The sequence below is a fragment of the Schistocerca gregaria genome, chromosome 1, assembly GCF_023897955.1.
Source record: "Schistocerca gregaria isolate iqSchGreg1 chromosome 1, iqSchGreg1.2, whole genome shotgun sequence".
Classification (NCBI taxonomy): Eukaryota; Metazoa; Arthropoda; class Insecta; order Orthoptera; family Acrididae; genus Schistocerca; species Schistocerca gregaria.
The window spans coordinates 802902985-802929146 of NC_064920.1; the positions used below are offsets into that span (position 1 = coordinate 802902985).

Consider the following 26162-nt stretch of genomic DNA (forward strand, 5'->3'; position numbering starts at 1 on the left):
ATACGAAGATTGATACAAAACTGTTTTCTTGATGATATGACAAATAAGAAGAAGTATATGTGAAGTTACAAGAAGTTTAATAAAAAGGTGGATCGTGAACACCAAGTCAAAATTTATTTCTACCATACCATTGTTCCGATCTGGGATTGTTTGATCATTGAAAAACGCATTTGTTAGGTCTTCAAATATTGCTAAAATATAGATCTCGACCTTCTAGCAGTCGAAGTGGAATCACCCTAGAATCAACAAGATGAGCCATAACGACTTCGACGAAATCTACGTGGGAATCCATTCAAGATAAGTGCCAAAATTAATGACCTTTTTTATAGTGACTGCATTATTTCCATTCTGACTATACCATCCACAGTCAATAACTTTGTTGTTGCCCGATAAAGCGAACATATGCTGCGTGAGCAACATTATTAATCTGATTTCTAATCTACTTTGGAAGTGGTGGTATTGTTAGAACCTGAAGATGGTCAGTAACTGCTCGAAACTCGTCAAGTGCTAAAATGATCGTTTCGTAAAGTACGCTGTGTTGACGAAATGCCCAGAGTCGGGTGCTCACCTCGGCCTCGGCGCAGTTGGCGTCGCTGGTGCAGGAGTTCCTGGAGGCGGGCACGCAGCCGGCGCGGTCGGCCGGGTTGCCGGTGTAGCCGGGCAGGCAGCGACAGGTGGCGCGGTGGTCGCGCGCCTCGCACTGGCTGTGCGGCGGGCAGGAGAGCGCGGCGCAGGCGTCGGCGCACCGCAGCACGCCCAGCGCGTCGGGCCGGCACGCCGCCGCCGGCCCGCAGTCGCCGTCGCTCGCGCAGTCGGGCAGCGACGGCTTCTCGCACGCCGACGACACCGGGTTCCACACGAAGCCGTCGCGGCAGTGGCACACGGGGCCGTGCTGCGCGTCCAGCCGGCACACCTGCGCAACCGCCACACGCTCTCAAATGACTCTGAGCACTATGGGACTTAACGTCTGAGGTCATCAGTCCCCTAGACTTGGAACTACTTACACCTAACTAACCTAAGGACATCACGCACATCCATGCCCGAGGCAGGATTCGAACCTGCGACCGTAGCAGTCGCGCGGTTCCACACTGAAGAGCCTAGAACAGCTCGGCCACAACGGCTGGCCACACACTCTCACCTCGCCCTTATAACTGGAACACCCTCTGGCCCGTAACGTCTACATTCGTGAGAAATGGAGCAATACAACACACATCGATCAAACAACAGCGAAGGCTATGCATGGAGTTATTCAGTAAACTAACCAATATTGCACAAAAACATTTCATTTACTGGCTTCGTCGATAAAACTATACCACAATCGTTTGTTAGCAATTGTGTGCATGACTCAAATGCATGGGTCCACAGACACGTTCTGGTGAGGCCAGACATATCAAAAAGAAGAGTTCAGAGAAATGTTATTTTAAATGTGTGGCAACCTAGGACTCTGGGTGCACTTGGTACATCGCCCACTATTAGTTTTGTCTTTTGGATCTCGTAATCCAGCTAAGGACAGTCTATTAATACTAGATGTGTGGGTGCATTTCGCACAAATCTCGTTGATGGACTATTAGTGATTATGGTTCAAATGGCTCTGAGCACTATGGGACTTAACTGCTGAGGTCATCAGTCCCCTAGAACTTAGAACTACTTAGACCTAACTAACCTAAGGACATCACACACATCCATGCCCGAGGCAGGATTCGAACCTGCGACCGTAGCTGTCGCGCGGTTCCGGACTGAGCGCCTAGAACCGCGAGACCACCGCGGCCGGCCAGTGATTGTGGGATTTCGTGATTTGGATCTTATAAAAAGGCACAATGCAGCTATACAGAGCGTTGTATTAATAGTAGTAGTAGTCGCTTTGTAGTATATTTGTTCAATAAGTGTGGTGGAGGGAAGTACACAATAATAAGCGGTAACAGTTAATGAGTAGGGCTGGGCAACATCCAGGGTTTAGCCCAAGGTATCTAAGTGGTCCATTATCTCATTCACATGTACAGTGTAAAGACTGTGCACTAAACTATTACACTGTAAGTAGGATAACAACACTCAATAGTAATTCAGGTAGTGGGCTTACACTGTAACATCACATGTAAACAAAAATGTCTTTCGTGCATTCTGGTTCTATTGTCACTGCCCACCTTCTACTAAATTTAGTTCTGAGGATTTGAAATATTGTTCTCACAATTTATAGTGTTTACCTAGGCAGTGACCCTGTACCTGCATTACGGTATGGCACTGTTGACAAATGTTGGTGTTGTTACGACTGAATACTGTTAGGGGTAATCCATGAATATCTTCCTAGTCAATAAGCACATTTACAATCAAACAAGACGAGCGACTGCAGTGCTTACTACCCTCACTGAATAATAGGAAAGTGTTCTCTAGCTTGGTCACTGTACACAGAGATAACACAGTGAGAACAACGAGCTCTGTTATGCAGCAGGTTATGTTTATTATTAATGGGTCGTCCAACCGTGGAAAAGCTGTAGGACAACTTAAATGAAGTCCGAATACAACAGATTTTTATTTCTTGTAATTATTGGACACAATGCACAAGTTGTTAATGGACTGCAAATTTTTCTAAAAGTCTGGATTGAATTTACTCAAAATGACGCTAACTCTGCGGGAAAGTACCAAATTAGACGGAAGACTGCACGGAGAAAATGGGAGAAGCTTTATTTATCTGTACAATGTTGGAGACAAAATCAGCCATTATAATGAAATGTGGAAACTTAAATTGCGTGCCACAACGAGCAAGTAGCGAGCTGCTCAGAGTGCAGGTAGTGCTACAAAAGATTGCGACTATTTCCCCAAATCAGCAACGTGTGAGCCCATCAGCACCAGATTGTAGCTGGGAGACGAATTGCACATCAGCCGGAGCACGGTTGCCATGAAAAGAATTTGTTCGTCCTCAACTCCCTACTTTCAAAAACCTCTATAAGGAAGAGACAACTCAGTGCTATTGACAATGAGATAGACCAGAATATCGTTTACTTCATGAGAAAACAGGGGAACACAGAAGAAACTTCCCACTCTTGGTGTAAGAAATACACATTAACAATCGTTAGGCTGGATCTGGTTTCGAGCAGTGTCTCCTCAATGGGTCGGCCTCTTCATCCCAAGCACCAAGTTCGACTGGATGATCAAAATCTTGGAGTGAAAGTGACCATCTTTCTCATGCTGGTTGGGTGGCAGCCGCATCTTCTCGACCTTAGATGTTCGTAAAGAAAAGACAGGAATGTCATAGTCAGTTATTCTATGGAGGCGGCAGTGAGGCACAGCTTCCCTGCCCTCAGGTCAGCCAGGAACCGGCTGTGCCCGCAAAAATAAGAAGCAAACGGCAGCCTCTGTTCTGCGAAAACTGCCCATCTGGCTGCGAGGCTCCCATCGCCTAATGAGATGCACTGACTGTCTTCTGCCGACAATAGGCCCTGAGACCACACCGGGAGTGCATCTTCCCAGTGCCAAAAAAGTAAAGCCTTCCTCCCAAGTCCACAAGTCCAGTACTCCCAATAAAATACCTATCAAATATTGGCAGAACATCACAATTCTTACTTATTCTGAATTCCCAACCACAGCATACAACACACCAATCACACATTTTATACTGTAGGTAAGTGACGGAAGACTATTTTGGTAGAAGTGCAGTTGACCAGTCGCTGAGAGGCTTTGCCAAACGCACCTCGTTGATGGCGCAGGCGACGCTGAGGCAGGGGTCGACGCAGGCTCGGCTGGCGTCTAGGCCCAGCGTGCAGGCGAGCCCCGGCGGGCAGTCGGCGTCGCTGAGGCAGCCGCGCTTCGGCTGGCCCTCTTCCTCGGGCCGGCAGCCCAGCACCAGGTCGCTCGGGTCGCCGCTCGTGCCCTCCGCGCAGATGCACGATGAACGGTGCTGCTCGGACACGCACAGCGCGTTCGGCCCGCACTGCGCCTTGCTGCACGCGTCCACGCACTTGCGCACGCCGCTAGAGCCCTGAAACATGTAGGTCAACACGTGTCGTCACCTCCCAGTCTCCCTACAAGCACGCTAGACTAGAGAGTAGGTTGGGGTTGGGAAGGAGGGGGGGGGTGTCGCCGGGTTGGTATCCTCAGGGTAATGCTGCGAGGTAAAGAGCCCACTCACACATTTATTAATTATTTTTTTTTTAAAAAAAGGATGAATACAAGATAGGTGAACTCTGTTTACAGAACTTTCAACTTACAGAGAGAACACCATCATGTCTGTTTGAAGGTAAGGAGAAGAGCACTCTCGTTTCTCTTTCCATATTACCGGGAAAAAATGGAGGCATTTAAAGAATGTGTACTTTTGTGCCGTGCCAAATTACTTTAATGGCTTGTTCAACATGGTGTCATGTTGTATTGTATTGTATGTTAACCGGGGACCTAGAAACGACGGAGAGGCTCCGTCCCCGCCGCAACCGCAGTGGTCCACAACCCCACGACGACTACCGCAGTCCACTTCACTCCTCCGCCGCCCCACACCGAACCCAGGATTATTGTGCGGTTCGGCCCCCGGTGGAACCCCCAGGGGACGTCTCACATCAGACGAGTGTAACCCCTATGTTTGCGTGGTAGAGTAATGGTGGTGTGCTCGTACGTGGAGAACTTGTTTGCGCAGCAACCACCGACATAGTGTAACTGAGGCGGAATAAGGGGAACCAGGGCGCATTCGCCGAGGCAGATGGAAAACCGCCTAAAAACCATCCACAGACTGGCTGGTTCACCGGACCTCGACACAAATTCGCCGGTCGGATTCGTGCCGGGGACCAGGCGCTCCTTCCCGACCGAAACGCCGTGCGTTAGACATTCATGACTTTTCTGTGATCTTTTTTCATCTCTTCCGAGGCATGCGTCTAGAAGATTCGTATACAGGCACAATTAAAATTAACGTACATGTCTGTTCCTGCAAGTTCTTTAAAAACGCAAAAATGGTTCAAATGGCTCTGAGCACAAAGGGACTTAACATCTGAGGTGTCCCCTAGACTTGGAACTACTTAAACCTAACTAACCTAAGGACATCACACACATCCATGCCCGAGGGAGGACTCGAACCTGTGACCGTAGCAGCAGCGCCGTTCCGGACTGAAGCACCTAAAACCGTTCGGTTACATGAGATGGGTTAAAAAAAGGAAAAAAAACGCACAGGACACCAATTAAATTATGACTTAACCTGTAACGATCTTTCACAGTGTCCCGGTCGTGAGACAACTCGTCTCTACTTAACCATGTCAGTTTCACGAATAGCGATTTTGTAATTATCATAAAGGCTTGGATGCAGTGAAATCAATGCACCGTATTTACTAGGTGTTGTGTGTAACGAAGCAGTACTAAAACTCCGCTAAAATGTCTGTAAACTATTTCTAAAATGTTTTTGTAACCATAAACTTTTGGAAGAGTACACAGATGTGTGGTTGGGTTAGTCTGTTTCGCAAGCACTATACGATACATGGCGGAGGCACTTTGTACTAATATTAGCGACTTTCTGCTTTCTCCTTTCTCGGACAGAGCGAGAGGAAATGACTATTTGGGTCGGTACACGTGCTATTCTCCTTCATCTTATTCCCACGGTGCCTACACGAAACTCAGCTACGAAGGAAGCTGCAAATTTTGCCCAAGAGGATTTCCCGAGAATAACACTGCATTTTTTTTTTACAAAGATTCGCATTAAATACACTAAATATATTTTTTACATTTTCACCTTTAAGTGCCGACTTTGTTAGATCCCAGCAACGCGTCCCCGAATTCCTATGAAGTTTGCTGCTATGAGTTCTTTTCATGGAGCTCAGAATAGGTGACACTAGTCTCTTGCATGTGATTTTATTTACAGGTGTACTGCAATTTCTCAGATATCCTCCAAGAAATCTATGTCTTCAGTTTGTCTTCCGTATCTCTGATACCATGAGCTCGTTCCATTTCAGATTGATTCTCAGGATTACGAATAGTTTTTTAGGTGACGTGACACGCTCCAGAAACTTAACACCAACCTTTTAATGGATAAATGTCGACTTCTTTCTCTTTTTTGTGAGAATGATCGTACATTCACCCACTTTTAAAGAGAGTTGCAACATAGCATGCTAACTGGAAACAGTTCAAGTCGTTTTAAAATGAATTTTTAGATGGAACTAAATGTAAACGGCATTCGTCTTTTTATTGTTTAATTCATTGTTGTTGTACAGATTAAAAGAATCGAATTTTGAGCGAGGCTCGTATGAAACACAATACGAGAATTTAGTCGATGTTGTAGAAGAGTGTGTGATATCTTAATTCAGTAGTGATCTCGATAAATAATTTACTGTCTTCCTCAAAGTTATTTTCTAATTGGTGCAATTGACGTAAATGGCTCTTTACTACAGACACAGAAAATTCTATTACTGTCCACCGAAGGCACTGCAAGTTTAACGGCCGGTTAACAGACTACAGGCCATGTTTTAATGTGTAACATTATTTGGAGAATGGTGAGAAATTATTAAATGAAGATCTTTTATTGGGTGAAAGAAAAAAACACTTACCTTAACACCCAGGAAGTGGAAGCAAATCTCTGAAGAGCCACAGTCCAGGTCGTTGTTACAGTGGCCGAGCGGCTTGCAGGCTTTGCTGCTGGCGTCCAGGTTGTATCCCGCAGGGCAGATGCACTTCCCGGAGTCGCAGGTGGCCATGGAGCCGCACTTCACTCCAGCGCACAGGTCGCGGCACTTGCCCTTCTCGCAGGAGAACCTGTACGTGGCCAAGGTGGTCCTTATAAATAAACACGAAGGCTAGTCTCTGCTCAGTACCCCTTCATCCTTCAGACTTTCCTCAAATTACGTCAATCTTCAATATAACGGAGGGCCGCTTGTTTTTTACGATAGTAACATCAACGAAAGCCGATATACATCACGATTAGGGAATAATTCTCTCCTATCTATTGATCACCAGAACGAGGAACCGTTTCTTTTGCCTGTGTGACCTTTTTGCACATACTTTCTTGTATTCACCCTTAGCCTCTCACTGACTGAGAGCGAGTCAGAGGACATGTCTCTGACCATAGAAGAGCAAAACACGCAATTTCGTCGGATAAACCTGAGGACACACTTTAAAATGTAGTTTATTTCTGATTGTGCACTCTACGTTGCTGCAACGACAGCATATTTTCATTTGCTGTAAATATTTAATCGTGTTGAAACCTGCCCAGGTCCTGGCCTAAAGAGAATTCCTAACTCAGGCACATTAATGTAAAATGAATATGCTGGAGTAGAAGGTCAGTGTAGTGACAGTGAAACTTATTGGGCAGCAGGTTTATTCGGGAAAATATTAAATAACGTAAATAAAATTAATTTGTGGAAATGTATGGAACGTGAAAGAACAAAGTCTGGAGAATGTTTAAACACGAAGAAAGCCAAAACTTATCTTATCGATGGAATGTTGAGAAGAACTCATATTAAGCTTCAGAGGACGCAGTTAACTTGATCTGGCTGGCAACGGAAGAAAAATCAGGAAAGGCAGGAAGATGTGATTTTGTTTTGTTTTTTTCTTAGTAATTGCTCCCTTTCCCCGTTTGCTTCTATTTTTGTCGTTCTCCGCCTATCCTGTTCTTTTTCTACAGTTTCCCGATTTATTTTCGTCGTTCCGTATTCGATATAATTTCTCGTCCTTCTCTCTTCTCTGTTCTGTCGCCCCTGTGGTTGTTGTTTTAGAGATTGCAGACTGAAATAAATGTTTATTGTATAACTTCACATGGCCTAGCTAAGAACCACGTGTTCTTAATCTCCAATATGAATTTTCTTCGTCTCGATCGCAAATTAAAATTATGATTGTCGGTTTCTAACGTTAAATTATCATCTTCACAAAAACTTAATTACCACAGTAACACGTCGCAAGCAGCGTATGTACAAGCTATGTTACTAAAACTGCTGCTGCCCGTGAAGGGAAGGAAAACTTTAATCTGCCACCAGTATGCAAGACAAATATAATATGTATGCGGATCTTTATGGCTGATGTATGTGTGCGTATCCATACACGAAGAAAAATCTCCTGTTCCGTAACCAGTCTGTGTAGCCGATTACAGCTCTTTAAACGCTTGCTCGCTTGCTTGTGTCTAGTGGCTCTCAAGTATTTATTAATTTATTTCATTAACAGAACAGAATAACCCACCGCCTTGAAATGTAAGGTGGGTCGGATGCTTCTGAATCTAATAGCAAAGACTTCTCGTTGTTACAGTCTTATTGGTATACAGTTGTTAATGCTTTTTTTTAATAATATAAAGAACATAATATTAAAGATTTCTCTGAGATTACAGAAAATTGAATGCTTAACAATGGTTAAAATGGTTCAATATAATTTGTTACTACGTAGTTTATGAGAATATAATTTATGCAATGCAAGTGTCAAAGAAAAAGAAAAAAAAGAAAATTTTACACAATGAGCGTGGTTAAGAATAATTTGTAATATATAGAGGGAAGTGATATGCTGTATTTGGATGAGTAATACAGTCTAAGTAGCATGTTGGTTAGTAATGCCCTATTTCTATCTATTGCAGATGAGAAGGTCTCGGTACAACCTCGAGCTATTCTCATCTGAAATGGTTTGCGCTAAGTAGAAAAGGACTTTTGCTATGTGGGGAGCAAAATAACTGACGATGGTCGAAGTAGATAGGATATAAAATGTAGACTGGCAATTGCAAGGAAAGCGTTTCTGAAGAAGAGAAATTTGTTAACATCGAGTATTGATTTAAGTGTCAGGAAGTCGTTTCAGAAAGTATTTGTATGGAGTGTAGCCATGTATGGAAGTGAAACATGGACGATAAATAGTTTAGGCAAGAAGAGAATAGAAACTTTCGAAATGTGGTGCTACAGAAGAATGCTGAAGATTAGATGCGTAGCTCAATAACTAATGGGGAGGTATTGAATAGAATTGGGGAGAAGAGGAGTGTATGGCACAACTTGACTAGAAGAAGGGATCAGTTGGTAGGAGATGTTCTGAGGCATCAAGGGATCACCAATTTAGTACTGGAGGCATGAAACCAGTCTCAGGACTGAAGACCACAACAACAACAACAATGTATGTTTGGACAGATTAAATGCTGATTGAGCACTTCATACATGGAATAAATGAGTTTTATCTTCACATGAGAAATACACTTATGTTTGTAACTCGTTAGTTGAAATATAACAGAGTTGATTGGTACTTGATGTGAAGTACAGGGAGCAGAGGTAAGAGAGAGGGCTCACCCTGGCGGGCAGGGCACGTCGCGGCCGCACTTGCAGGTGGCGGGGTCCGTGCAGGGCCCCGGCCGCACGCGCAGGCACACGGCGAACGGGTTGCCGGCGTAGCCCTCCTGGCAGCGGCAGTCGTAGCCGCCCGCCGTGTTGATGCACACCGCGTGGGCGCCGCACGCTCCGGCGCTGCTGCACTCGTCCACGTCTGTCGGCAAACAGAGCCGCTCTATCTCAACAGCACGGCGCAGGCACAGTTTACTACAAGTCCTCTCAGACCGCATCCCCAACAAGAACGCGCTACTGCGATATCTTGCAAAGTGGGGACTGAAGGTTCATCCTTGGAACAGAGAAAATAGTGGATTGCTGCATGGGCCGTCAGGGGGAGAGCTACAGGTGCACTGCTTTTCGTGTGTTGGGGAGTAGTCTCAGACTAAAGCTGTAACATATACACTGGACAGAAACTATCGGACTGAAATAATATCCTCTGTAACCTTACCTCCAGTAACTGAAAAGCCCATTCTATTCTCAACATTTTGCTCTGTTCCTCTGCGCTGGTGTTTGGGACGTTCGTATAATTCAGATAGGCATACTCCAATCGAGTGGATACAGCCGGTAGTGAAATTTCCCGGATGGTTAACGAGTGATCGAGACTGATATTATATGAAAGATTTAACTGCCTGCCTCTTATCTCACCTCCACAAATAAGAAAATTGTGGGAAGAGTGCTGTAAATCTCAACTGAATCCACCAGTTTATGGACAGCGACCTTGATCTAAAAGTTCTTGATGCAATAATTTACCAACAGCCGTATATATTGTAGAAATTCATTTTTTTACGAACTTCTATGTGCTACAAGTTTCGGCATTATATTGATGCCAACTTCAGGCCCCACTCGTCATAGTCGTAAAACCGCTATACGTGGAAGGAGCCATATAACTGCATCCGAGAATCCATTCGTCCTGCAACAGCTCTTGGTGGCCAGGCGACACAGATGAATATCATTTTATCCTTGCTCAAATGGAAACAGATGAATCTTTCGTTTCAAAGATTGTGTTTAGTGATGAAGCAACTTTCCACACTAACGGGAAAGTCAACCGTCGCACTGTCTGTATATGTGGCACTGGTAATCCGCGGGAAACAACTCAGTATGAACGTGACTCGCCTAAGGTGAACGTTTTCTGTGCCATTTCAGCCAATAAAGTTTTTGGTCCCTTTTTCTTCGAAGGTGCTACTGTAACTGGACTGCAGTATCTGGAGATGTTAGAGAATTGGCTGTTCCCTCAGCTCGAACAAGAAGCACAACAATTCATATTTCAGCAGGATGGAGCGCCACCACATTGGCACTTATCTGTCCGTAACTACCTGAACGTCAACTACCCGAGGCGATGGATCGGCCGCCAGGCAGCCCGTGACAGAGCACTTCATCACTGGCCTGCAAGAAGCCCTGATCTTACCCCCTGCGATTTTTTCTTATGGGGTATGTTAAGGATATGGTGTTTCGGCCACCTCTCCCAGCCACCATTGATGATTTGAAACGAGAAATAACAGCAGCTATCCAAACTGTTACGCCTGATATGCTACACAGAGTGTGGAACGAGTTGGAGTATCGGGTTGATATTGGTCGAGTGTCTGGAGGGGGCCTTATTGAACATCTCTGAACTTGTTTTTGAGTGAAAAAAAACATTTTTAAATATTCTTTGTAATGATGTATAACGGAAGGTTATATTATGTTTATTTCATTAAATACACATTTTTAAAGTTGTGGTATTCTTTTTGAATCACTCTGTATTCTGCCAATGAATCGCAGTCTTTGGTTTGCTCTACCCACAATATTATATATGTGATCGTTCCAATTCAGATTGTTTAGAGTTGTAAACAGTAAGTATTTAGTTGAATTTACAGCCTTCAGATTTGTGTGACTTATCGCGTAATCGAAATTTAGCCGATTTCTTTTAGTACTCATGTGAATAACTTCTCACTGCAAACATTCTTAACACACATTATCTTGTAATAAACTAGTAATAGTAATTTATTCGTGTGAGCTGGGAGTGGATTTGAATTTGTGCCAGCAAGAGCAGCGTTGTCGCTACTACGGTGGGAGTAGGCGGACAGAGGGGTTTGTTTACCTTGACAGAGGATGTAGGGGTTTCCGGCGAAGCCCGGCGGGCAGGCGCACTGCATGCCGTGCGGGCCCTGGCTGCAGTGGGCGCCCTGGCCGCAGGCGGCGCTGGCGCACGACGCCTTGCCCTGCGGCGCGCAGCCTTGGTAGGGGTTGCCCTCGTGGCCCGCGTCGCACACGCACACGTTCACCACGCCGTACTCGCAGTGCGCCTTCTCTCCGCAGCCCGGCTCGCAATGCGGCGGCAGCACGGCTGCAACAAATACACTCACGATAATGCACATCGACCGGCAGCCGCGCCGCCGGCATCCAATCCAAAGCCTGTGCGATGAATGAGAGGTCAGACAGAATTTTACGACACAGAAACCTGTTAAACGATAGCATATGTGACACAGTCGAACATAAAATATTTTTTTTAAATGTACGAGGGTTAGTCGGAAAAGTAAGGTTCGATCGGGCGCAAAATTGGGAACGACAGTGACCAATCCGATCAGGCTTTGCTTTGCGCAGACGCTTTGAGCAGTGTCTCTAGTATGTCCATCGACTGGGTCTCGTCGATCTCTTCAATTCTAAGATCACAGTGAACACGCAAAGATGCTAGAACAAAAATCTCTTGGCCGCCCGGTTAGAGGCGCCACGTCACGAATTGCGTGGCCCCTCCCTCCGGAGGTTCGAGTCCTCCCTCGGGCATGGGCGTGTCTTTGTTGTCCTTAGCTGAAGTTAGTTTAAATTAGTTGAAATAGTGTGTAAGTCTAGCGACCGACAACCTTTGCAGTTTGGTCCCTTAGGACTTCACACACATTTGAACATTTTTTAACTATAATCTCTCCCGCCAAGTACGAGGGCCTGGTGAGAGTTTTTGCCTGATGTCATTGCAGCCCACGTAACCTAACTGTCATACGTTTCCTTTTTAATGACAATTTTTTGCCGCACCCAGCAAGTGCAAGCGCTTTCGATGACATGTGTTTGATCCCTCACAAGACAGCCTGTCATTGGTTCTTTTTTGAGATTCATCTCTGTTCACGTGAACCGCTGGCTATGAAGTCGGTATTTTGGCACGGACAACGAGCTGTTGACCAGCGTACAGAGTTGGTGGAATGCGCAGGCGGTTGCCTTCTATGACGAGAGTATTGGGACGTTAGTACAACCTATGACAAATGCCTAAGCCAAAGCGGTGACTACGTAGACAAATAGTTGGAAGGGGTTGGTAACTATTGCAAATAACACATTTCTGATTTTTCACTCTTTTCTCTTTTTTTCGCGACAGAACGTAACGTACTTCCCGAATAGCCCTCGTGTCCTCATTTCAACTAGTTCAGCTCTATATTAATATCTCTACTATCACATATAAAAATCTATAACTTTTTGTTAAATCCTGTAATTTCACAATCGAGCTAGTTATTACGCAGGGGAAAATGTTCCTAGGGAACAGAACTCCATTCTTAGTGACCTGACTCAGTGGGAACAAGTATTGATGGTAGGTTTTGTATTCGTTTAAGAAGCTGGCCTTGAGAAACTTCCTGTCATTATTCGCAACCAGATTTGATTATGAATAGCGCAGAACACAGTCAGTGATTGGCTTGTAAACTAACTTCTAAAAACGATGCTACTCTGTCGTGCACAATACTCTTCACGCAACGATTATTTGATTGTGAATAGCAATTACATGGAAGTCTGAGACTGGAAGCACAGTGCTATCTTTTGTAAATATAGGACCACAGTGTCCTTAAGGCGTGTTCTTAGTTACCCTTTTCAGGAGAACTGATCGGTTCAGACTTTAGATTACAATACTATGACATTTTTTATTTATCTTGTGAATCAGAATAGGTTCCAGTCTTTCCGTCCGAAGTATTACTTGGCACAGTACTGTCTTCATTTCCAAACTTATACTCTGTTTGAGGTAGAATGTTGTTGCCTCAGCTGTTGCATTTTCACTCGTAGAAACATAAGCTCCTCCCCTTCACCCCGATGAATTGGAACACAACTTAACAGTCTGCCGGCATCGCAGTTTTATTGAAGGCACTCCTGAGGCTTTCAGATGTGTTCAGTTAAGATCTTCGACAGAGCATGATGAATCCACTGGAATGTTGCGTTCCGTACAATGTCTCATCCCCGGGCAAAACGTCTTCCACCGTTGTTCGATATTGGGGCGTCGTGCCATACACCTGTGTGAGTGACCGCAGAACATTTTCCCCGTGTTAGTAACTTCCCTCAAGCGGAAGGGTGCTGGCAGTTAGATTAACACAGCGATGAGCAATGTAAAATATGCGGTTCGTGGGAATGACTTATAAAGCATATCTGTTTCGGGACATCAAAGTCTATGGGCTTCTGGTGTTGACGTCCCACATGTTTACACCTCACTGTAAACTGAGATAAAGGTCAGTTTGGCTGTTGAAAATGTCTTGAAGGTTCTACAATGACTTGTGAGCAGAAGGGGGTTTATCATGTGATCATATTGGAAGACTGCTCTTTCCGGGCTGTAGCTCCATGTCGTTAAAACGCCATGTGCTGTTTGTACATTGCAAGCTGTAGATGACATATTCTATATTTACATTTACTCAATATAATGGGAAAAAATATTCTGGTCACCAAGTGCTGATCCCAGTGTAATGAAAGGCAAACGATTTGGTTCTGTCGTATTTGTAAATTAAAAGACGTGTGTGACAGTAACGCGTCGTAATATTCAACTCAGATCAACACTAACGTCGTCACAGTGAGATGAAGTGGGAAGATTAACGATTCATAAATTAACAGATAGCTGTGCAGTGTGAACCGCGTAGCCGAGGTACTCACGCGGCATGCAGATGAGGTCCGGGTTGCCGACGAAGAAGGGGTCACAGACACACTTGTTTGTGTTGCGGTCGCAGGAGGCGCCGACGCCGCAGACGACGCCCTCGCAGCGCTCCTTGCAGCGGCCGCCGATGCAGACGCTGGGCTCGGCGCACGGGTTGCTGGCCGAGCAGACGTCGGGCACGCACAGGCCGCCGGGGAACGGGTTGCCGATGAAGCCCTCGACGCACTTGCACGTGGCGCCCAGCGCCGTCACGATGCACTGCGCGCCGCGGCCGCACACCACGCCCTGGCACACTGCGCAGGCACAACACAGTCCTCTCAGTCTCCGTGCCGACCGGGGCACCCAGCCTTGAAAGCTATGACTCTTCGTTAATCATCATTTCGTAATATAGCCTCTCACACGGGACACCTGGCTACCAACAATACAGAAGTAGACAAGTACATTTGAAGAATGAGATTTTCACTCTGCAGCGGAGTGTGCGCTGATATGAAACTTCCTGGCATATTAAAACTGTGTGCTGGACCGAGACTCGAACTCGGGACCTTTGGCTTTGGCGGGCTAGTGCTCTAGTTATCGACCCTGAAGCAAAGCTTTCATAACTGTACCGGTATAATTAGCACATTCTGGTATTACTATGAAACTGGTGGACATTACAATAAGCGTTTAGATTATTATACAGCGTGTCCCAGCAGGAATGGTCAATATTCAGGTACATGACATGGGCGATTATTCGAAGCAAAGAAGTCTAGCAAACATGGGTTCTAAAATGCGTATCTTAAGAGCTGTGAGCACTTCTTCATGTTGGATACTGCGCAACAAATGTCTTCTGCGCTTTGCTTTCCCTCCTTCTAGAGGACAAAAACAAGAAAAAAAGTCCTGTAAAATTGGACTTTCAAGTGCAATCCCTAAGAAGTATGAGCACTTGTTAATCATCGCTCCGCGAAACATATCTCTTCTACTGGACAAGCCTTTATAGCCCTTGAGCTATACGCTTTAGAGCCGAACTTTGTTAGACATTTCTTTCCTGACTTGGTCTACACTGTATCCTCTCAAAATATGGAAGGGAAACAACTTACCAGTAGAAGACATTAGTTTCGCACTATCGAAGATGAATACGTACTCGTAGTTCTAAAGATACTACAGCCGATGTTCACTAGACCTTCGAATAGTCGTTCCTGTCATATCCCTGAAATCAGGATGTATTGAATATTATGATGTATTTGCTTACTATCAAGTTCTCTAGCTCCAGAGTGCTACCAGTGTAAGCCAGTGAACAACAACATTTGCAAAAGTTTTGTGCCGTGTTAAAAGCGTCACGGTAGATGATGACACTGGTAGATGATGACTCTGGCTCTCTCTGACAAGCCAGTATGACGTCATCAACCAATAGACGACAGGATTATTGAAACTCGTCATGGACAAATAGTCATACTGCGCCTTTTTGGCGCCAGTGTCATCTTCTTTTCAAATATTTGCACAAAATCAGTTACATGACTCTAAGTTATAAATTATGGAAGTATTATAAAAGTCTAAACCACGGCACCGATGTAGTTCTGAAAATGAAGCTCATGGTCGGTGAAGCGAAGCAATGCGTTGAAAACTGTCGGACCAGCGCCGAAGAAGAATGTTTCCGAGGCTGATGGTCATGTTGCATGCATTTTCGGTTCGAGACAGCGTTGGTACACTTGTTTTGGGGTTCGAGAACTTCTATAATGTAACAGGATTCTTGCTAGAACACAATGGGACCCTGGCGATGGTTATGCAGAGGATGGGAAACCTTGATGAAGGGAAGGGTACTGAGGAACTGGCTGAATTCTGTGAGAAGGATACATTTCAGATCGGATTTAGTGGCTGGAAATCAAAGTTGCTGTGACAAAAGGTTTGTTGATGCTTATCGTATGGTGGAATGGGAGGAGGAAGTGTTTGTGCAGCTTTGTAGCGTAGCCGGATTACATATTTTGGGGAAGTCTGTGGGATAGTTTTTATAGCGTTTGCAGAAGTATATGATGTATGTATGTGTTCAGTGCCTGATTGGAGTGAGAAGCGTTTGGTTCAGCTTACAGATTGTCTGTATTGAGGTTGCTAAGCAAGATAGTGCATAACAGACGAAGGAATAATGCGTAAGATGCAGACTACCGGTGGCAAAGAGAGCATTGCTCGGCGGAAGATGTTTAGTAGTGCCAAACATAGGCCTTTGTTTGAGAAACGAATCTGCAGAGAATACACTTCTGGAGCACAGCACTATATGGAAGTGAATCATGGTCTGAAGGAAGCATGGAAAAGAAGTAACTCAGTGCTTTTGACGTGTGGTATTACGGAAGTTTGATGAAAATTAGGTGTACAGGTGAAATAAGAAATGGGAACTTTCTGTGCAGCATCGGCGAGAAAAGGAATGTGTGGAACAGACTTGCTAGATGGAAGAGAGGGCGATAGGGGATATTGCAAGAAATCAAGGAATAGTTTCCATGGTACTGTGTGAGCTGTAAAGAAAAATGGATAAGACAGAAATCAGAATACATTTAACAAATAATTGAGGATGTAAGCGCTTCTCTGGGATTAAGAGTTTCACACAGAGAGGAAATGCTTATGGGCAGCATCAGGCTAATCAAGAGGCTTATGACCCAAAAGAAATGGGGTTCGCTGCGTTCAAAACTTTTAAGAGAAAATTAGAAATCCACTTAGAGATTTAAGTTGATCAAGATATTTTGGAGTGGTTGATAGTGTTTATTTTTTCCATATGAGAAATATATAGTATCGCTGATTGCTGTTAATGTAGCAGAGATCCCCTTCACTCGTTTTGTCGTGTTGCCCTGGTGCGTTAAGGCAGAGAGTGTGAGAGTGGAGACAGAGTGGGTGCGTACCTGAGACGCACTCTCCGTTGGCGGCCTCGGTGTAGCCGACGGCGCAGCGGCACCAGGCTGCGTGGTTGTCGGCCTCGCAGTAGGCGTGCGGCCCGCACGGCAGCGTCGAGCACGGGTTGACACACGCGCCGGACACGCACGCCAGCTGGCCGACGCAGTCCGCGTCGCTGGCGCACTCCGCCTTGCCGGCGCCGTCCGCGTTCACGCCTGCGCAGGCACACATTCCCTCCAGTTACGTCTCACTAAGTAGCACATCACTTTTACATTTTCTTCTTTCGACTCTTCCTACTTTCACTAACCACACTTTCGTGAGCTTTTGGTTTGTACTGTTTGTTCGCTGAGTATGCACAAACCTTTGACAATCAAATACTGCAGTGAAGCCTTACAATTTTTGGAATATCTGCTTCTTCACACACACACACACACACACACACACACACACACACACACACACACACACATGCCATGTGCCATGTTTGACGGCGGATGGGGACACAACTTATAGCCAGTATTTGTTTCTCCGACAGTTTTGGCCTGTGGTTGACTCCATCCTCCTACACTCTTTTACTAAAGTTATTGCATCTGATCTATAAACGACTACACAGGGCGATTCCATGATGACGGAGAAGAGTAAATGTACCAAGGAACCCTGGTCCTAGACGACAGAGTCGGAAGATGTAGGCTAAAATCGTTCTCTTCCATCTAACAGCCTACTTCTTCAACTGAAAGCTCTTTGCTGTTCATATTTTGGAAGGAGGTAGTACTGACCAAAACAAGAAAAAAAGACCAGTAAACATAAGCTCTAAAGTGCACACTTTAAGAGCTATGAGCACTTGTTCATCTTTGCGTCTGTGAAATACATATCTTCTACTGAAAATATCGCCTATGGTACGTGTTTTTAGACCCCATGTTTACTAGGCATTTTTTCTTCTTTTTGGGCCATCTAGCTTCTTCAAAAATATTGAAAGCAAAGCGCTTGCAGTAGAGGAGATCTACTGTCAGACGTATCACGAGTTTTGTATATAACTTTCGACTTGATTGTTTCCGGACCAAAAAAATGGTTCAAATGGCTCTGAGCACTATGGGACTCAACTGCTGTGGTCATTAGTCCCCTAGAACTATTAAACCTAACTAACCTAAGGACATCACACACATCCATGCCCGAGGCTGGATTCGAACCTGCGACCGTAGCAGTCGCACGGTTCCGGACTGCGCGCCTTTTTCGGACCAAGGTCCCTTGTCTCACAGAGATACGTACCATTCTCCATCACCATCACGGGGTCACCCTGTATATCTCCTTTTACCGATATGTGGGGTATGTGCATTGGTTGCGTTTTCAGTATTTTGAGCAGGAATATGATTCAGTATGTTCCAATGCTAATGGTCTGGGCTTTGGTTAGTCTTCAAGTAAATACCATTCACTTAAGACTCTGTAGCATGAATAAGCGTCCAATGTCATCAACAGCCTGCGTGGCAGTGATATTGTTCAAACCGATTTTCTGTTGGGTTCCACAGGCTGAGTAGATACCATTTGTTGACTATCCTGCTCCAGAAGCTGCTACGTACTCATTGGAAACAGCTTCCCCTTTCAAAAATCTCCTACGCTATCAGCGGGAATCGACTCCGCGCTCCCAGTGTCAGTAACTAGTGACGCTAGGTAGTTGACCATTGAGACGTAAATTGCGTGGGGTCAGAGAAATATAGAGCGTCCGAGCTAAACATGTGATAATATATAAACTGTAGTAACTTTAGAATTAATTGAGATATTTATGGACGGTATGTCTCTGCAAGCATGGTAAATCAAAATGTTTCATTGTTTTTCCTTCATATCTAATACAGCAGGATGTGTGCACTATTAATGGCGCGAGAGACCTTTTAGTCTTTATTCCACTTCTCTCCAAGCGTTTTGCAGTACTGCAGACGTAACATGCGCGAGTACAATGGCGCAGATCCGGTAGATCACGAATTCTTGATACACCCCACAGAAAAAAATGAAACGGCGCCGTGTCTGGACTTCTAGGGGCCCAAGGACTCGATGGACTACCTCTCCCAATCCAACGATCTAGGAACTGATGATCCAAGAAATCCCTCACAATGATGATCTAAGAAATCCCTCACAATGTTCGCAAAAGCCTGCTTGCTTGCCAGATTGACCTGCGAGATCTACCGCTGAAGAGACGTACCGATTAATTCAGCAGTAGCCTCTGGAACTACGTGGTTGGCGTGGTGGCCCAATATCGAAAGCAAACTCCCAGTTTCTCGAAGTCGCTTGTCCTATTTCTTGATTGTTACATAAGAAGGAACGTCGTCAGGTGATCGCAGTCCTTACGCCGGAAACGGCATTGTGCCATGGTCACAGACTTTAGCTCCGCGAGAGAAAGCACACGCAACACTTTCTGCTGTGGAGTCCACACGGCTAATGTCGCGCGTCTACAGGAACAAAGCAGTTACGCGCATGCGCACGCGATACCAACAGCCGGAAGCAAACACAGAAAACAATCTGAGTTACCGTACTTGTGGAAGCAGACCACCAATGCGTATCTCAATTACGCCTCGATTTATTACATTGTATATTATTATATATAACATGATTGTAGTGCTGACGACCTTCGTGGATGCGTTCTTCCACGTTATGTGCAGATGTATTGGTAAGGTACTCACATCCAGATCGGTAGGGGTCGCCGGTCATGCCCTTGGCGCAGACGCACTTGTAGTCGCCCTTCCCGTTGAGGCAGTGCGCGCCGTAGGCGCACGGGCTGTCGGCGCACTCGTCCACGTCGGAGCAACCGGTCAGCGGGTCTCCCTTGTAGCCCGGCTCACACATGCAGCGCGGCGGGTCGCTCGGCGTGCACTTGGCGTTCAGGCCGCACGGGAAGCGCTCGCACGGGCCTGCCGCACACACACGTGCGTCTCACACATAACAGCTACTTACTACTTGAGTAAAAAATTTTGACTACCTACCTGTTATGAGCAATAAGAGCATCATTAGGTCCATAAAAATGGTTCACATCGCTCTAAGCACTATGGGACTTAACATCTAAGGTCATCAATCCCCTAGACTTAGAACTACTTAAACCTAACTAACCTAAGGACATCACACATCCATGCCCGAGGCAGGATTAGAACCTGCGACCGTAGCAGTCGCGCGGTTCCCGACTGAAGCGCCTAGAACCGCTCGGTCACAGGTCCATAAAAGTTGGAGGCCCTGTGCTGTGCTTAGGTAATGAGGGAAATAATGAAAAGTAATCCAAATCGTGCTTTTATAATCATATCCGCTGATAGAAACTCATTCGGCCTCATAGCTGTAGCACCAACAGCCTTGCCGCAGTGGTAACACCTGTTCCCATGAGATCACCGAAGTTAAGCACTGTCGGGTTGGGCTAGCACTTGGATGGGTGACCATCCGGTCTGTCGAGCGCTGATGGCAATAGGGGTGTATTCAGTCGTTGTGAGGCAAACTGAGGAGCTACCTAATTGATAAGTAGCGTCTCCAGTTTCCTAGACTGACATACGGCCGGGTGAGCTGTGTGCTGACCACATACCTCTCCCACATACGGATCCGATGATGCCTGTGGTTTAAAGATGACACGGCGGCCTGTCGGTACCGTTGGGCCTTCATGGCCTGTTCGGGTGGAGTTAATCACAGTTATAGTGGCCGATGCCAATCACTGACATCTTTTGACTGCAACGATTATAATGGGATATGATTTTCAGGCGGGGGATATGATTATAGAAGAACCACTTAGATAACATTTTATTACTGAAGTAACTGTATTGACTAAAGTGCATCGCTTCGATTTTTTTATGAACTTGATGATACTCTAAGCGTTTGAAACTGGTAACGAATACATTATTATTATCGAAGCAGTAGCTTATCCTGACTATCTTGAAGTTCTTTACATACTGATAAACTGTGGCGCACCATCTGCATAAATTTTTTAGCAGACTGTTATTTCTTCATTGCTCTTTTGCATCACAGTAAAAGGACGATGACAGAACGATGATGCGCTTGCTTTTGCCTTGTCATGTGCAGTAAACGTAGTAGATCGGCAGCAGACATTAAAGGACTATATGTAATTACGTAGACAGACTGATCAGCTTTTATTTGTAGGAGCTGCAGATGTCCAGGTACGAGTACTCACTCTTGCACTTGTTGCCATCGAGCGGGTCGACGAAGAACGGCGGCGGGCAGACGCACTCTCCCGGTTGGACGCACTTCTCGTTGGCGGAGCAGTCGGCGTGGCTGACGCAGCGCACCTGGTCGGGCGAGCAGACGCCGTTGTAGGGGTCGCCGCTGTAGCCGCGCGGGCACACGCAGCGGTGCGAGCCCGCGCTGTTGACGCACTCGGCGCCGTAGCCGCACACCTGCCGGCCCTCCGAGCACTCGTCCACGTCTGAGGGAGAGACACTGTCGCTACAGCACGCTCCACTGCCGACACTTACCTTCCAAAATCACGCCAACAGCCCCGCTGTTCGGCGCCCAGTTAAGTAATTAAAACTGTCTCCAATGAAGAACAGCCCACAGTTGCACTAAAGCACAAACCATCGTCAAGGTTTAAAATAAACATAATTTAGTGCAACTGTGGGCTGTTTTTCATTCGAGATAGTTTCGTAACGGTTGTTGTTGTCGCTGCCATGATGAAAACAATGTAATTAAAATTGCAAAATGTGGACAGTTCGGACAAGTGATGTATCAAAAATCTTTCTGTACATATCAGTGAAGCGAAACCATCGAAGTGTCGCCTAATTGATTACTACCTGGCATATACAGGGCGAATTTTCAATTTCAAAGGGCCTGGAACGTCACCTGCCAAAAGTAAACATAATCTGCAGACGGAAAATCTTCTTCCACTTATTTGCCAAGAGTTTAATCAATAATTAAGATAAAATTGCTTTGGTCAAAAGAAGGACGATGGAAAATCCTGTGAACAGCACAGGTGATCCCGTGCTGATTTCAGAGCAAGGAGCTCCGCAGAAGAATTCGTGGTTCATCTTGATTGTAAAAATGGATTCGCACTAGAAAAAGCATGCCAAATTTGCTCTACGACATCCGAATACCTTTGCCGGCCAAGCACGGAGATCGTACGTACAATGTTCCTTTTTATATTGTGACCGTTTTACTTTCTTTGCGCTTGTCGTTTGTGAGCTACAAAAAAAGTAGTGATAGTTGCATAAATAGCAGCTTGCGAGAAACATGTTACATAATGTTCGTTTCTTTTCAGTATTTTCTGTACTTGGAAGCATCAATCGCTACTACAGTCCGCACATCGCGTCCTAATACGTCTCTGTACAAAGAGAGAGAGAGAGAGAGAGAGAGAGAGTAAGGAGAGAGAGTAAGGGGGGAGAGAGAGAGAGAGAGAGAGAGAGAGCGGAGAGAGAGAGCGATAGTGAAGCGTGGAACAGATGAATTTTGGGGTGGCAGTGAGGTGGCAAACATCTTCCATGTTACCAAGCAATACACTGCGTTACTGGGAACAGCAACGAATTGAACTGCATCGGCACTGAAGTGTGGCCACGTCATGGTTTAGAAGAGAACATTGAACGCCTCCAGTGCTGTTCACGGAATAGCCTCCCAGGTAAAAACGTTGGCTGCCGAATGTTACTGGCAGGACATTCACTCATTGTTTCAAAACAATGCCTCCTTCGAATGTGATAAGCTCTATAATAAATATATTGACTCGCTTAAGTGGGATTTACCACCACAACCTAGATTAAAAAACCGTGAAGACCACAAGTTCCTGAAGAAGGCCCCAGCAGAAGAAAAATGACGCGTCCTATCTAGAAGATTTTACCTTCAAAATAAATAATGTCAATTTTTCAACGAAATATCGCCACCATTTTATTATAACTCCTTAATACTCATTTATTTCACTAGCGCGATTTCGGCTTTCGAGCCATTCTCAAGTGCAAACTGTAGAAAAACGTCACTAAATACCCGACCTGCCTGAATTACATGTCATCGACGAAATATTAAAACACATATGTAAACATATAGGTACCAGTCATCTCGTAACAAGATGTGAGTGTGAATGAAAAACAGAGGTTGCGATTAACATTAAGCGCTGCCAACATGCTTTAACGCAATACACTGATGTGGCAAGCGAGACCCTGTTCTCACGTTTCCACTTAAAAATGCCTCTGAATCAGAAAACACGATAGTGTAATAAATGAATATTAATAACTTAACAGTCAAATGGCGTCAATGATTTCATTCAAAAAGTATTGAAGGCTGTATTCACTCCCGAAGGTAAAATCATTATATACCGCCCGTGTTCGGTACTCTTCTGTTTCCGTATGTATGAGAATGTACGTCAGATGATTAATGTCTCACTACTGGTAGATTCAATCGACCTTGTTCACCAATTAATTCTATGAAGCGGCCTTGTGCCGTTTCAGTCGGAAATCTTCCCTTTTCCCGGGGACGTAAATAAAATTACTTTATTAGAATAAATAAGCCCTCGGTCACAAATATTAAGTCAAAATTGACCAGGTTTCGACGCTACTATGAACGTCGTCTTTAGTATTAAACTAACTGTTCTAAACCATAATAGGTATATAAGACATTAATAAATTGAAGTGTGTACTGACTGGAAAGAGATGCAGTACTTACAAGTCACATTTTAAAAAATCTAAGCCGGAAAGGCGACGCCATGAATAGTTGTGAATAAGTTAAGTTGGCAAGCCGCTAAGGGTTGCAACCCTTGTTCACTCTGGTACGAGCAGCCCTTAGCGGCTCGCCATCTTAACTTATTTACAACTATTCATGACGTCGCCTTTCCGCTTTGATTTTTTTTAAATGTGACTTGTAAGCACTGCATCTCTTTCCAGTCAGTACACACTTTAATTTATTAATGTCTTGTATACCTATTATGGTTTAGAACAGTTAGTTTAATTCTGATGACGACGCTCGTAGTAGCGTCGAAACCTGGTCAATTTTGACTTAATATTTGTGACCGAGGGCTCATTTGTTCTAATATAATTCTGACACGGTCACTGAACCTTAGCAGCTATGTTAAAAGTTTTAATAAAATTACTTCCGTGAACAGAGTACAAAGTACGAGATAGCGTAAGGTCAGGGAATGGTCTTTTGAGACAGACGGAGAGTGTGGTACTGACCTTCGCAGGAGCCGTCGTGGCGTGTGCGGAAGCCCTTGGGGCAGGCGCAGTAGCTGACGCCGCCCGCGATGGTGATGCACTCGGCGCCCGGCGGGCACTTTTCGCCTTTGGAGCAGCCCGCCAGCACGCAGTTGCCGTCCAGAAGCTGGTACGGCGGCTGGCACTGGCACTCCAGCGTGTTACACTCTGCAAGCACACACAGACGGTAACGCACTGCTCGGAAACGGGACTCGCGTGGATTATATTTGGTTGAGGGCGTTTACCTTCGCAGAGCAGGAAGGGGTTTCCGTTGAAGCCGGGCGGACACTGGCACTCGTAGCTACCGGGCAGGTTCTTGCAGACGGCGTTGAGGCCGCAGGCGGGGCGGTCGCGCAGCTCGCGGCACTCGTCGACGTCGCGGCAGCGGCCGGAGGTGGGATCGCGCGTGAAGCCGCGCTGGCACAGGCAGACGCTGGTGCCGGCGTACTGATCGGCGACGCAGTGCTCGCCCAGCGGGCACGGCCGCTGCTTGGAGCAGGCGGCGGGCGCGGGGCCGTGCGGGCGCGCGCAGCCCGCGCCGCGGTACGGGTCGCCGGCCCAGCCGCCGGGGCACTCGCACGAGAAGCCGCCCGGCTCGTTGCGGCAGACGGCGCCCGGCGCGCACGGCGTCGCCGCGCACTCGTCCACGTCGACGCAGCCGCCGGCGGGCGCCGCCGCCGCCGTGTAGCCGCTGGCGCACAGGCAGCGCGCCGCGCCGTTCAGCAGCAGGCACTGCGCGTTCGGGCCGCACACCACCGACTCGCACGGGTCTGGAAGGCGGAGGGTGGCACACTCACAACACGTGCTGCACTGCTCGAGGACGCTAACTACATCTCCTCTCAACTACGGTATTGGGACGTCAATTGGACCATCCTGAAGATTCTCTCTTCTGAAATACGATACTGCCACGTCAGCTGTACCATCCTCAATATGTTATTGCAGCAATCTACTGACTGGTTTACAGGTCAACTGGACCATCCTGAAGACTCTCTCCTCTGAAATACGATACTGGCACGTCAGTTGGACTATCCTCAATATGTTATTGCAGCAATATACTGACTGGTTTTTGTTTTCGAGCCGAGTCGTCTAGTTTTCTCCGTCAGGTATCAATTTCGTGGCTCCCTTTTTCAACTATAACCAAACTGTGCTCGTAAGACGCTGCGCGCAGCGCTAGTTATTGTTCCTCGGTGGAGCTACGATAGCGTGAAGCGTCCACCCATCACAGTTTGGTTGGACTTCAGACAGCCAGGTACGAAATGTTGCCTCGATACCTGACGAATACAGCGAGGGATGTTGTCGAAATATATCGTACAAAGACAAAAATGACAACTTGGCTGTCAACCAAAAAACTGACAAACCATTAATTTTGACGCGGAAACCTGAAGCATCAAAGCACGCCAAGATGTGGTGTGATTCACAGCCTGGTGTGAGGATTGCGGCTTGTGTGATTTGCATGTCAAGTGTCCCAAGTGTAGCTGTCTGGTACACTTGGCTGTCACTAGGTTGTGTACAGTGATAGTTTTTGTTTTATCCAGGAACGTGGCACACCGTTTATCCGTTTACAGCTTCGGAGTCGTGTTCGGGAAGAGTGGAGTTCAAACAAATCTCCTCTTCACAGAATAAATTTTCACTTTGTACCAGAGTTTGCCCTGATATGAAACTTCCTCACAGATACAAACTGTGTACCGCACTAGGACTCAAACCTGCGACCTTTGTCTTTCGCGAGCAAGTGCTCTACCGACTGAGCTATCCAAACACGAATTATGACCCGTGCTGTTTGGAAGGCAGGGGATGAGATACTGGCGGAAGTCAAACGTATGACACCGGGTCCTGGGTCATGCTTGGCTAGATCAGTCGCTACAGCACTTGCCGCATGAAGGCAAACGTCTCAGGTTGTAGTCTTGATCCGTCCACATTTTTATTTGCCGGAATGGTTCTTATTTCCTGTGGTTACTCAAAATCATCTCCTTCGAATGCCTGCCTGGGTTCCTTGCTTCTTCAAAAAGTTAATTACCTTCCTTGCTCTTGTTCAGCTGAGGTAGTGTTTTAACTCTCATGCTG

At 46.0% G+C, this 26162-nt stretch overlaps 1 protein-coding gene across 1 annotated transcript in view; it reads right to left on the reverse strand.

Moving 5' to 3' along the window:
* LOC126270278 (uncharacterized) overlaps positions 1-26162 on the reverse strand; it is a 589946-nt gene that overhangs the window by 362883 nt on the left and 200901 nt on the right. The window contains exons 15-25 of the mRNA XM_049974059.1: positions 24347-24871; positions 24084-24269; positions 21110-21361; positions 19629-19856; positions 16968-17174; positions 14106-14399; positions 11320-11565; positions 9207-9399; positions 6510-6714; positions 3686-3973; positions 569-913 (exon numbers count right to left, since the gene is read on the reverse strand). Of these exons, the coding sequence (XP_049830016.1) occupies positions 569-913; positions 3686-3973; positions 6510-6714; positions 9207-9399; positions 11320-11565; positions 14106-14399; positions 16968-17174; positions 19629-19856; positions 21110-21361; positions 24084-24269; positions 24347-24871 (2969 nt within the window). The remainder of the gene's footprint in view (positions 1-568; positions 914-3685; positions 3974-6509; positions 6715-9206; positions 9400-11319; positions 11566-14105; positions 14400-16967; positions 17175-19628; positions 19857-21109; positions 21362-24083; positions 24270-24346; positions 24872-26162) is intronic.